Source organism: Haliaeetus leucocephalus, unplaced genomic scaffold, assembly GCF_000737465.1.
Source record: "Haliaeetus leucocephalus isolate CR32 unplaced genomic scaffold, Haliaeetus_leucocephalus-4.0 Scaffold795, whole genome shotgun sequence".
Lineage (NCBI taxonomy): Eukaryota > Metazoa > Chordata > Aves > Accipitriformes > Accipitridae > Haliaeetus > Haliaeetus leucocephalus.
The window spans coordinates 598,861-611,349 of NW_010973231.1; the positions used below are offsets into that span (position 1 = coordinate 598,861).

At 39.9% G+C, this 12,489-nt stretch overlaps 1 protein-coding gene across 1 annotated transcript in view; it reads left to right on the forward strand.

Moving 5' to 3' along the window:
• The first annotated feature begins 2,688 nt into the window (after window positions 1-2,688).
• Window positions 2,689-12,489, forward strand: part of CTPS2 (CTP synthase 2) — a 77,230-nt gene continuing 67,429 nt past the window's right edge. Inside the window, exons 1-5 of the mRNA XM_010581518.1 lie at window positions 2,689-2,892; window positions 5,800-5,970; window positions 6,256-6,356; window positions 8,231-8,347; window positions 9,743-9,826. Of these exons, the coding sequence (XP_010579820.1) occupies window positions 2,727-2,892; window positions 5,800-5,970; window positions 6,256-6,356; window positions 8,231-8,347; window positions 9,743-9,826 (639 nt within the window). The 5' untranslated portion in view covers window positions 2,689-2,726. The remainder of the gene's footprint in view (window positions 2,893-5,799; window positions 5,971-6,255; window positions 6,357-8,230; window positions 8,348-9,742; window positions 9,827-12,489) is intronic.

The following is a 12,489-nucleotide window of genomic DNA, read 5'->3' on the forward strand; positions in this document are numbered from 1 at the left end:
CCGCGCTCCCCTTCCTTCGCTGCTCCGCCGTCCTGCCGCCCGGCCCGGCCTTCGCTCAGCGGCCGCCCTCGGGCAGCCCCTCTCCCGGGCACCCCCTCGCCCGGGCTCGGCCGGTGCGGAGTTCCCGGTGGAGCGCTCGAAGTCCCCGCTGGAGCCAGCCAGCTCCCGTCGAGACGACCGAAGGGAGTAATTCGCGTTCCTCTCCGCTGCTGCTGCTGTCCGGTCCCAGCAACATGCAGTACTCTGTCTCTGCTTCCCCTCCCCTAACTCCGTTTCCTCCCTCTTCTGCGAGTCGCTTCCCAAACCACCTGGAATTCTTTGCTTCTGCCGCAAGTGAACGTTGTGTTAAGCTTCTGGGAAATGGCTGTCCTTGCTAAAATCCTAGCGAGCTTTTCATTTCGGTTCCTGTAGGCAAGGTGATGGGGCTTAAGGGTTTTGAAGTTGCACGTACTCAAGGCTTACACCTGCTGTTGAAATAATTTCTCCCCCCTTCTTTTTCTGAACATAGCTTTGAAAATGGGTTAGGTGATTATGAAATGTTAGTGTTGACAACTACATTAGCTGGTTTGTGAAGGAGGAGCCTGAAACACAGGAGGTAGGCTCCAAATCTTAAAATCTAGGCTATTAAAAAAAATGACATATTAAAATTAAATGGCGGGGGAAAGTTAATTCCTGATGGTCATTTTCTCCCGAGTTAAATACTTTTGATGTCTGTGGTCTTCCTTTTGTCCATATTGACAAGGAAATAATAATTTGTTAATGCCTATTATCAAGAAGTAGAAGAGCATTGAAAACAAGCATTGTTATGTTCTTGAACTCTGTTCCCTGAAGACCCAGGCCTTTGTTTATGTTACTTAGTGTACTAAGAGGAAGAGTTAAAATGTTCATTCACTAGCTGCTGCTTACTGCCAGACATTGAAGAACCATACTGCTTGATTTATACTGAGTGCTGTTAGATCATGTGCTGTTGCATGTTGTTTTGGATTAATTAGGTGCTTAAGTAAGGAAAGATTTTCTTGACCCTAGAACTTTTGGTCTGTGGTGAGCCATGCTGTCATTGTTCAAAAATTATTCCAGCGATTAGCCTCTACGGCTGCCTGAAGGTAACGTGAATACAATTATGGATGAGATACACACAACATCATCCTGTTTCAGGTGGGGTGGAGAAATGGCGGCAAAAATCTATGCTTGTGTGAAAGGCAGATGAAGTAGGAGACTAGCAGGGACAACATCAACAGCAGTCGATGCAGACAGCAGACTATAGCAACAAGAAGGGTGATGGAAGAGTTTTTAGTTAGGATAGTAATTAGAAGAATTTTTAGGGGGTGGTCTCCTCCTCATCTTTTTTTAGTAGTTCTGGATCCCTTACCGTTCGTACTCGTACACAGTGCAAGGTGGCATAGCCATATTAGCATCTATTAGATTATTCCCCCTGCAGTCATGATTTACCAAGTATGATATTTGAATCTCTTAGTTCATAGCAGGTCCCTTTTTTTTTTTTTTTCAGTTTTAATTATCCAGGCTTCTTATAAAGAACCAACTTTTCAAGAGAGGAAGTTTCTGTATCTGAATAGCCATTGTTGCTTATGCTAGTACTATTGTAGAGCACTGTGAAATAATGATGTTGTATCTGATCAAGGCTTCAGCACCATAATATGCATTAACTATCACCTTTCTATCCTCAGGGTATAGTGTTTGTGAGTACTCATAGTCCTCTCCTGTGAAGAAGCATTTATTTTGAGGTCTAGACAGGGAAGCAGACTCTGACAAGTTGGCCATGCCATTAGGTCTCAGAGCTACTCTATCCAGGGTTGCTGTTCTGAATGCATGATGCTAACTAATGAGTGTCCTAACATCAGGTGTTTCTCTAAATCTGAAAACTTAAAACAGATACAATATTGTTTTCTAGTACAGCATCAACACTTACTCTGCATCATAGTCCAGAGATGCTAAATGATTCTTTTCTGATTTTTCTCTCACAGTAATTACTTGGAGAGGGAGAATGGGTAGGCATGTGAATGAAGAACTCTAGGCTTTTGAACAGTAATGTACTGTAGTACAGATATGGACATTTTGGTTCAGTTTTTCCTTCCTGGTCTCATGTTCCATTGATCTGTAGGATATTGTAGGACTTTTGGTGAAATACTTGAGGCACTGTGAGTTGGAGAAGTGAAAGCTGCTGAAAAATGAGTGGATAGTATAACGTTCTGATTTTAATAGATGTTTGAAGCTACAGTCACTATTTTTGAAAGTAAAGCTACTGGGTAGAGAATGAGAGTGTTCTGGCTAATGTAGCAATGAACAATCTTTGAGCTAACTTCTCAAAACAAATGTGAAATTATTAACTAATTTAGAAGGAATCCAGGGTGAGCTTCATCTTGCCTAACTTGTGGTTCTAAAAGGTAGCTGGCTTTTCCTGTCACGGGACAGGAATATGTCAGATGAACTGTGCCTCTGGCATCTCCACAGGGTATCTGTTTTTCCACTGACTGCAGAGTGGATTTAGGTGCTTAGCTTACATATTGGTGTGTAAGTTGGGAGAGATGAATCCTATTCCCAGATTCCAAAATGGTCGTTTTTGTTGTCTGTTCCCAAAGGTCGTTTCAACTTAGAGTCTTTGCATACCGAGGCTGTGTTCTTCCCTGACATGAATTTGCATTCATCAGATGTATGTCTTTGTCATTTTAGATTTCCAGCTCGAGATCAGTGCTTGTGCTGATTTTCCAATGAAGTACATCCTGGTAACTGGTGGTGTCATCTCGGGCATTGGCAAAGGGATCATTGCAAGCAGCATTGGCACCATATTGAAATCATGTGGTCTACGTGTCACTGCAATCAAAATTGATCCTTATATAAACATAGATGCTGGAACCTTTTCACCATATGAACATGGTATGAAGGGCAGTGCTGTTCCCTTTTGTATAAATATTTGTATTCACAGTAATGTGGTGTTTTGGTTGTTTTTTTGTTTTGGGTTTTGTTTTTTTTTTTTGAAAAGCAATAGTGTGTGGTAGTCACTAGTCATTTTATAATCTATTTTGCAATGCAAGTTTGTTCCTTGCTATGTGTTGTCCGGGTTTCAGCTGGGATAGAGTTAACTGTCTTCCCACTAGCTGGTACAGTGCTATGTTTTGAGTTCAATATGTGAAGAATGTTGATAACACTGATGTTTTCAGTTGTTGCTCAGTAGTGTTTAGACTATAGTCAAGGATTTTTCAGCTTCTCATGCCCAGCCAGGGCACAAGAAGTTGGCACAGGGCACAACCAGGGCACCTGACCCAAAGTGGCCAACGGTGTATTCCATACCATGCGACGTCCCATCTAGTATAGGAATTGGGAAGTGTGGGGGGGGAATTGCCGCTCGGGGACTAGCTGGGTGTCGATCGGCAGGTGGTGAGCAATTGCCCTGCGCATCATTTGTACATTCCAGTCTTTTTATTACTACTGTTGTTATTTTATTAGTGTTATCATTATCATTATTAGTTTCTTCTTTTCTGTTCTATTAAACTGTTCTTATCTCAACCCACGAGTTTTACTTCTTTTTCCTGATTTTCTCCCCCATCCCACTGGATGGGGGGGGAGTGAGTGGGCGGCTGCATGGTGCTTAGTTGCTGGCTGGGGTTAAACCACGACATGTGTTCTGAAGGGCATTGTTTGCTCTAAGTAAAGAGAGAAGCAGCCTGTTTGTTGAAGATACTTTTATGAGTAGATGCTTCCTTTCTATAAAATACCACTTTGTTGGGAAGATCCTAGTTGTAGGCCTTGTTCAGTTAATGCTATCTTCAGTTCAATGTGATAAAAAAAAAAGAAAAAATTGGAATAGTACTATAAAACTTACTTGAAACTTAAGTCCTCAACGGTTACTTGTGAATGCTGTTATCTGGGTGTCAGGTGTCAGTGCCTTCTAGTGTAAGTGTCTTCATGAGAGTTAGATTAAGTTCTCATTTCAGTCAGTGAGGATCTACTCAAAACCATCAGTGAAGCTTAGAGAGCCAACTAATGATATAATTTAAAAGTAGATGCTTAATTGGTTTCGTTAGTTCTCTGAGCTATGTTGGTTGTATTGACTACATTGCTGATGAGCTACAAGACAGTCTGACATGCATTTATAATGTTGAATGTTCCTTCAGCTGTCTGGCTTGTTACTGGTGCATTTATTAAAAACAATGGTTTTCAAAGTACCTTCAGCCAACAGACGTTTCTAATTCTTTTTATTTGTCGGATTTTGTCTGCTTACTTTTAGTCTAGACCAAAATTTTTTGAACTGGAGATAAATGTGTTTATCTCTTGAACTGAAAAAAGACAACTTTGCTTTTTAAGTGGAGGAGGAACACAGCACATCAGACCTCTCTCAAAAAGCCAATTTAACGAATCCAGTAGTCCTGCACTTTCAGAAGCACATCTGGTGCTACTTAGGCAGTTGGCTGGGGAAGTTCTGCCTTTACCTTTGGTGGTAAGACTCCTGCGATGACTTGAGGTTGTGAGGATGTATTCCTCCCCTAGATCAGGTACAGGGGAGAGGGGACACTATGGCCTGTAATTACCACAGAATTTTTTTTTTTCCCCCTCTGCTTGCTGAAGAATTTCTACTGCTTGTGAAGAAACACTGGCTTTCTGGGTAGTAAGTAGAAATTCACACACGCCAGAATGGCAAGCCTCTTTTGTTAATGTTTTGGCAGAAATATGATTGAGTCAAAGGATTTTAATTTGGTGATTTCCAGTTAAATAAAGAATTTTTAAAAATAATATATTTTTTTTATTCTTCCAAGGCCTGCTTGTGAGAGTGTTGGTTCCACTCTGTGTCTGTTGCCTTAAATGATAACTTAGTACAGAGGAGGTACTCAGTGCCTCACAGGATCAGGCATAAACCTTCCACTCTGTTGTATGCATTGTGGTGTTTTTGTTCATTGGAGTGTTGTATTTTGGTGGGATATATATTTCCATAGTCCACACTATACCTTCAGGGGGATTGCTTCTTTCTTTTTCTTGTGTGTTAGCCCTGTAACTTGTTTAGCCGTTGATTCATTGGGTCAAGGCAAAATATTTTATGGTTTTTCTGAAGAGCTTTCCAGCCTTACCTCAAGATGTAGCAACTTTAGTTGCTTCAGAGGTTGACTAGATTCAGAATTTAGAGACTCTTTAGAGGTCTAAGAAAAGTCTGAACCTGAAGGATATTTTCATTAGATTTTTCAGGGTCAGAAATAACCCTCGCTGTGGACATAGTGAACAAAATATACAAGATGAAACAACTGAGTAAGAAACAGTGATCATGTCTGAAGAAGCATTTATGTTCATCATAACTTTGCTTCTGATCCAAGCCTTAATCATTAAAATAGATCCAAACAACAAGAATTTATAGTGAAACACTTTGAACGTGCGTAATAATTCATGTTTATAAAAGCACAGGTTTTGGCTTCCACGTGTAAATTAATGTTTTATTTGTTGCTGATTTATGATTCGTGGAGATTGTTTTCTTCCAATCAAGGATTGTAGCATGCTGTTGAAATGCTGGTTAAATATTTTTAAGTCACTTAAATATTTTGGCAATATAACTTTAATTTGCAAAAATATATGTGACTGAGGGGTAGGCATTCGATGTAAAAGTGTGGACTTGGGTATTAAGTCACACAGAATGACAATGCAGATTGAGTTGCAGCATGTGCTTTGTTGATATGTTGTTGTCATATGTCATTTAAAAAAACATATCTTCAATTTTAAGATAAGTTTGTGCTATTCCTGCTGTGTGTTTAGTAATTTCTGATTATTGCTTTTCTGTCTGTTTTCACTTTCTTTTTTCAGGTGAAGTTTTTGTATTGAATGATGGTGGAGAAGTTGACTTAGATTTAGGAAATTATGAGAGATTTTTGGACATCAGTCTCTATAAAGATAACAACATCACCACTGGAAAGATATATCAGCATGTCATTAATAAAGAAAGACATGGCGATTACCTGGGAAAAACCGTTCAAGGTGATACTTTTAATTGTGTGGGATACTAGTCCATTCAGTCTTCACAAAAGAGTGATTAGCTGCAACAAGCTGCTCCTTGCTACATCTCCTTATTCCTTTCTCCTTCCCAAGAGATACAGGCACGTTCATGTAATGTTGGGCTTCTGGGTTCAAGGAAGGGAGGAATAGAAAAAGGAGCTGGTAGTTTCTTTTTGACTTTCTGCTCATTTTCCCCCTTTTGCATGCAAAAAGTGGTATAGGGGCCTGAAGTAAGATACGCTTGCCTTCTTTGCTTTTGTCTTGTAGTTGTTCCACACATCACCGATGCAGTTCAGGAATGGGTAATGAATCAGGCAAAAGTTCCAGTGGATGATGACAGAAAAGAGCCACAAATTTGTGTAATTGAGGCAAGTATGGAACCTTTTAGGATATATATCCACAGTGAACACAAAGAACTAGCTTGCTTTCTCTTTGCTACTTATTGTAAAAAGGTCAAACTGAAGTTTTATGGAGAGCAGCAATGCAAAGACATGTTTTATATTCTTTGGTTTGTTCTGAGAGTGACAGGTGTGGTCCTATCCCTACAGATTCTATTTACTTGACTAAATCCCTTCTAGAATACTGCTGAAAATGAGCTGCTTAAGAGGTTATTAATTTATAAAATTAAAGCAGCCAGTTACTGTAACGTGCAGTATCTATTCCAAGATACAGATGTTTGACTGAAGCTTTATACTGTTAATAGTATGGAGAAAACTTGTGTAATACCTTAAATCTTCTATGGTCAGTAGGAGAGCCTATAACATTCTAGCTTTCCATATGACTTCAAATGTCCATCTTGGTGCTTGTGGTCATGTTTATTTATATATTTTTATAAAAATAAAGGAACATGTTTAAACACTATATCAATTAGTTTCCCGCTTTCTGGTGTTATTTTTAAGAGGCAACTTTGTTAACCACTTAACCTGCTGATGTTCTGCACAACAGAAACAATGAGTTTTACCCATCCTTAGTAGGGCATTGAGAAAACTGGGGGAAAGGCAGTCAGTAATTTCTAGTATTACTATTACAGCGGGAAATACAGAAAAAGATTATACCTGAGAATTTGACAGAAGAATATGTCATAGATTTAATGCCAGAAGTGACCACCATAACCAGCAGTGTGATAAACTTTGTGACCCAGGCCACATTATTTCTTACATAGAAGAATCTGTCTTGATTAAAATATACTTATTGGTATAGCTATAGATCTTTTTTATGTTGTGTGCAGTGAGAGTCAAACATTTCATTTAAAACAAATGTAAAACCAGTAAATACAGAAGTTGCACAAGAATACTAATAAGTAGTGGGCTTGTCAGTCCTTTAACTTCAAGCTTAATTTTCTGTTTCCTCCATGTAAGGTTGTAGGTTTCTTTGTTTGTTTGTGGGTTTTTTTTTGTTATAGCTCCAGCCTGATAAAAATATTTTTCTTCAGGACTTTAAGGATAATTGTATTGTTTTTCCATGGCAAAGTCCTGGAGGAGTTAGGCTGAATATGTGTGCCACATACAACTGTAATTGTCAGAAGTTTTTCTGGTACTGGTTTCTGGTACAAACATGCAATTCTGTCAAAAGCCACTTGGTGGCACAGAAAGATCATTCTGAAATACAACTACTTCATAAGCCTTACACGCTAAACACTGCTTTATTCAGTGCTCAGTCTACTACAGCTCTTTGTGTCTTTGAAAGACATCTAATTTCTGTATAAATAAGTTTTATCATGGACTTAGTCTTGGGTTTTGGTTTGGTAATAAATATGTGAAGTCTTTTATAACGTCAAATATTATTTCATGTTGTCTATATGGCATTTATTGATGTTGGAAAGCTATGATGATATTGCTAAATGTCTGTATCTTGTTGGTCACAACTGTTCATTAATCTGACAGACAGGAAAAGAAAGTTTTTCTGTGCAAAAACCTTTATATCAGCTTAACTATTGATTACTTGTTCATCACTTTGAAGGCAATGTGTATTATTCAGTAGCACCGCACATCTTCCCATGGGAAGCTTATGTGTTTGGTGTACAGTGAATATAATGAAATTGGAAAATTGTTTTATGTTTTCCACAGGAAATAAAATGCGCAGAATAGATGAGGGTTCTTTGCAGAGTATGCCTGCAAATTTCAATTGTCAGGTATTTTAAGATAAAAATTTCAGAAGACTTCTTGTGTATGTAAGAGGTAGACTTTCTTTTCTTTTGTTTTTGCTTTCTGCCACTCTGACATACCCAAGCTTTCTTTTTCAGCTGGGTGGAACCATTGGAGATATTGAAGGAATGCCATTTGTTGAAGCATTTAGACAGTTTCAGTTCAAAGCCAAAAGAGAGAACTTCTGTAATATCCATGTTAGTCTAGTACCACAGGTAAGTTATTAAAATTAATAAAATAGATTTTACTCTATATTGGGCTTTATATCTGTTTACGTCTCCCATTAACCATTTCATGCTGGAGGGTTTTAGAGACAGATATGAAACCCAGCCACATTGGGGTAAATAAAGGTCTTGATAATTACTTTATTGATGTGAGAATCTGTTTTAATGTTCTAAATTACCAAAAAACCCCTTATCAACACTAGTTTATCTAGAAGGCTAAATATAGTTGTACTTTGCACTGGAAGCTGCTGGTACATTATGAACCCAGTGGGAAAGGCACTCAAACTCTAAGGTTTCGTTTAAAATTCCATTTGTTAGAGCTAACACTATAAGGAGAGAACAGTGTAAATGACCTTACATCCCTTTAGGTGGTGGGAGCCCCAGGTGGTGTAGCATTGAATGGCCCTGACATGCAGCATGCTGGGCAGACCACATCTGTAGAAGAGATTCTCCCCTTTCAGTCATTTGAGCTAACAGTTAAATTTCTTGCAAGGAAAGAGTTGTATCATTTTTACTGTCAAACAGAAAGGATGTTCTCAGGAGAACTTCTTCCCAAATCCCTAGATAAAGGCAAGGCCACGCAGGTGATGCAGTTGCAGATGCTGAGTGGGAGCTGTCTGCAGGCTCCCCTGTAATAACAAGTTGTCTGAGTTTGTCCTGCGGCCGAGCGGTTTGTGCAGCACAGGCCTGGACCTCCTCAGGTGAACTCTGTTGTGGATCACTAACTCCTCAATGTATAATGGTCTTCCAGTTAAGACCACTACAGCTTTTTGTACAAGGCTAAAAGTGTTTTTCCATTCGAACTCTAAATGTCACTTCACAAATAGGTTTTCTTATTATTTTAAGAGGTAAGTGTTCACTGGGGAGGTTTTGGTAAGCAAAGGTTGGTAAAGATGATATGATTGCACCTAGCACAGATAAAAAGATAATTATTAACCACTGCAGCTATGGATTAGAGGATCGATCAGCAATTGGTGGGATTGATTCTGTGTATTTGAGAACAGAATTATTTACTACCTCTAGTTATTTCCAAGGACAGTTACTGAAAGCTTTGTGCTATGTTGGACATTCTCCATTTATTAACAAAATCCAACCTTTGGGATAGTCGTCTTCTTCTACCTGGGTCAATTATATTGAAACATTTTCTCTGAAAGAAAAAATCATAATAAACCTGACCTGAATTAGGGCCATGTGGTTTCTTCAAAGAATTTCTTATTTAAGTAATAACAGTGGTGCCATTTCTGTTTCTGGCATATTGTGGCTCTGTTTGGATATGTTTACTTCCTGCAATTATTACTACTTGCAAAGACTTTTTCCTTTCAACCTGTAACTGCTCTGTTAGTAGGTGTTAGCTGCTATTTGAGCTTTCAAAACATGTCTTTCCAGCCTAATGCCACTGGTGAACAGAAGACAAAACCGACACAGAACAGTGTTCGAGCACTGAGGGGTCTGGGCTTGTCTCCAGATTTGGTGAGTCAATAATACAGATTTTAATTTATAAGCGTCCTGTTTTCAGCTGGTGTAGAGTTAATTTTCTTTCTAGTAGCTGGTATAGTGCTGTGTTTTGGATTCAGTATGAGAAGAATCTTGATAACACACTGATGTTTTCAGCTGTTGCTAAATAGTGTTTAGACTAAGTCAAGGATTTTTCAGCTTCTCATTCACAGCCAGCAAGAAGGCTGGAGGGGCACAAGAAGTTGGGAGGGGACAGGACAGCTGACCTAAACTGGCCAGAGGGGTATTCCACACCATGGGGTGTCATGCCCAGTATACAAACTGGGGGTAGTTGGTCGGGGGGGTGGATCAGTGCTTGGGAACTAACTGGGCATTGGTTGACGAGTGGTGAGCAATTGCATTGTGCATCGCTTGTTTTGTATATTCTTCTTATTATTATCTTCTTCCTTTCTGTCCTGTTAAATTGCCTTTATCTCAACCCATGAGTTTTAATTTTTGATTCTGTCCCCCATCCTGCTGGGGTGGGGGGTGTGAGTGAGTGGCTGTGTGGTGCTTAGTTGCTGGCTGGGGTTAAACCACGACAACAGGTCATCTAGAACTGTCCTTGCATAACCTGTGTTCAAAGAATAAGCCTTTGTCTCCCATGACAGACAAGAATTTTAGAAGAAATGCAAAGCATATGCTGCACTGTTCACTAAAGCCACAGGAAATCAAATTACCCAAATTCACTCTTAAGTTAACTTAATTCAACTAACTCTGCAGTATCTTGGGACTATAGCTATGTTCTTCTAAAGGGATCTTTGCAAAAAAATTCTACACTGCTAAAAATAATCTCAAGTCTCAGTTGCTTTGTGGGAAGATGTAGAATGCTTCTGGCTTCTAACAGTCTCTCACAGATTTCTTTTTATGCATGATTAAGATGAAGCAATCCTACCTTTGAAGTACAGCGTTTAAAAATATTCCTGTTTGGAAATATAAAACATGTGGGTGAACCTTCAAAGTAAGGTTTCTCAATTTCTTTCATAGAATCATAGAATACTTTGGGTTGGAAGGGACCTTAAAGGTCAGCTAGTCCAACCCTGCCTGCAGTGAGCAGGGACATCTTCAACTCAATCAGGTTGCTCAGAGCCCCGTCCAACCTGACCGTGACTGTTTCCAGGGATGGGGCATCTCCTACCTCTCTGGGCAACCTGTTCGAGTGTTTCTCCACCCTCATTGTAAAAAATTTCTTCCTTATATCTACTCTAAATCTACCCTCTTTTAGTTTAAAACCATACCCCTTGTCCTATCATAATAGGCCCTGCTAAAAAGTTTGTCCCAATCTTTCTTATAAGCCCCCTTTATGTACTGAAAGGCTGCATTAAGGCCTCCCTGGAGCCTTCTCTTCTCCAGGCTGAACAACCTCAACTCTCTCAGCCTTTCCTCATAGCAGAGGTGTTCCAGCCCTCTGATCATTTTTTGTGTCCCTCCTCTGGAGCCGCTCCGACAGGTCCATGTCTTTCCTGTGCTGAGGACCCCAGATCTGGACGCAGTACTGCAGGTGGGGTCTCACCAGAGTGGAGTAGAGTGGAGCAGAGGGGGAAAATCACCTCCCTTGACCTGCTGGCCGCACTTATTTTGATGAAGCCCAGGATACAGTTGGGTTTCTTGGCTGCGAGCACACATTGCTGGGTCATGTCCACCTTTTCATCCACCAAGTACCCCAAGTCCTTCTCCGCAGGGCTGCTCTCAGTCCATTCTTGCACCACATACTATAGCGAACCTAAAGCCAGCAAGTTTCACCTCATGCCAGTTGGCAAATGATGACAAATGCTCAACTCCTTCCATTCTTTCTCCCCAGTGCTCTAGTAATGAGTATGTCCTTATTCCCTGGCTGCAGTGTTTGCCGCCCTGGCACTTTTCCTTGGGAGCAGAGAGGACACATAAGTAGGTTGCAGCTCCTCTTTGTGATACCTGTCTGCCATTGATGTTAGTCTGCTTGGTCAAGTGTTGATAGCAATGAAGCCAGGGCAGCACAGCTTCAGATGCCTGTACAACCCCAGTTCAAACCTATGCTTGTATCTTCCTGAGCTGCAGCTGGTGCAGTTGAAGACACACTCTGTTTCTATGTCTGCTTCAGGAACAGAAAAGGACAATTTTGCTCTTTTGTGTGAGGCTGCTTGTTAAAGAATATTTTCCTTACTTGATTCTGGAAGTTGTTGAGCACTTTCCATTCCCATAAAGTCCACTGGGAGAAGAAGCTTCCTAGCCCTTCTCAGAAATGAAAGAGTAGTGAGCATAGTCCTACTTCTGTATAGTATTTATATCCTCAAAAAGGAAAAGTGATTCTTAAAAGCATAGTCACACAACTAAATTTTGTGTTGTGCTTCTTTCTGATATTTTTTTTTTACACTATTGCATTTTATATTTATCAAAAAGCATGTTTATAATTACAAAATGAATGGCTTCATAAATAGGATATATGAAAGATGTGTTAGGTAGCTTCAAATTGTTGTGACCTGGTAACTGTAATCAGCTTGTGGAGGGAAAGACTTTTATTATGCAATGCTGCTCTATATTCCAAGCTTCAGGGCCTAAATTTCCAAATCCCTTTTGAGGTGCTAACTGCATGTGGAAAGTTGCATGTGATTTTTGAAGGCCTTTAAGATAATTGCCAGTGTCTGACATCCTCCCCCCCC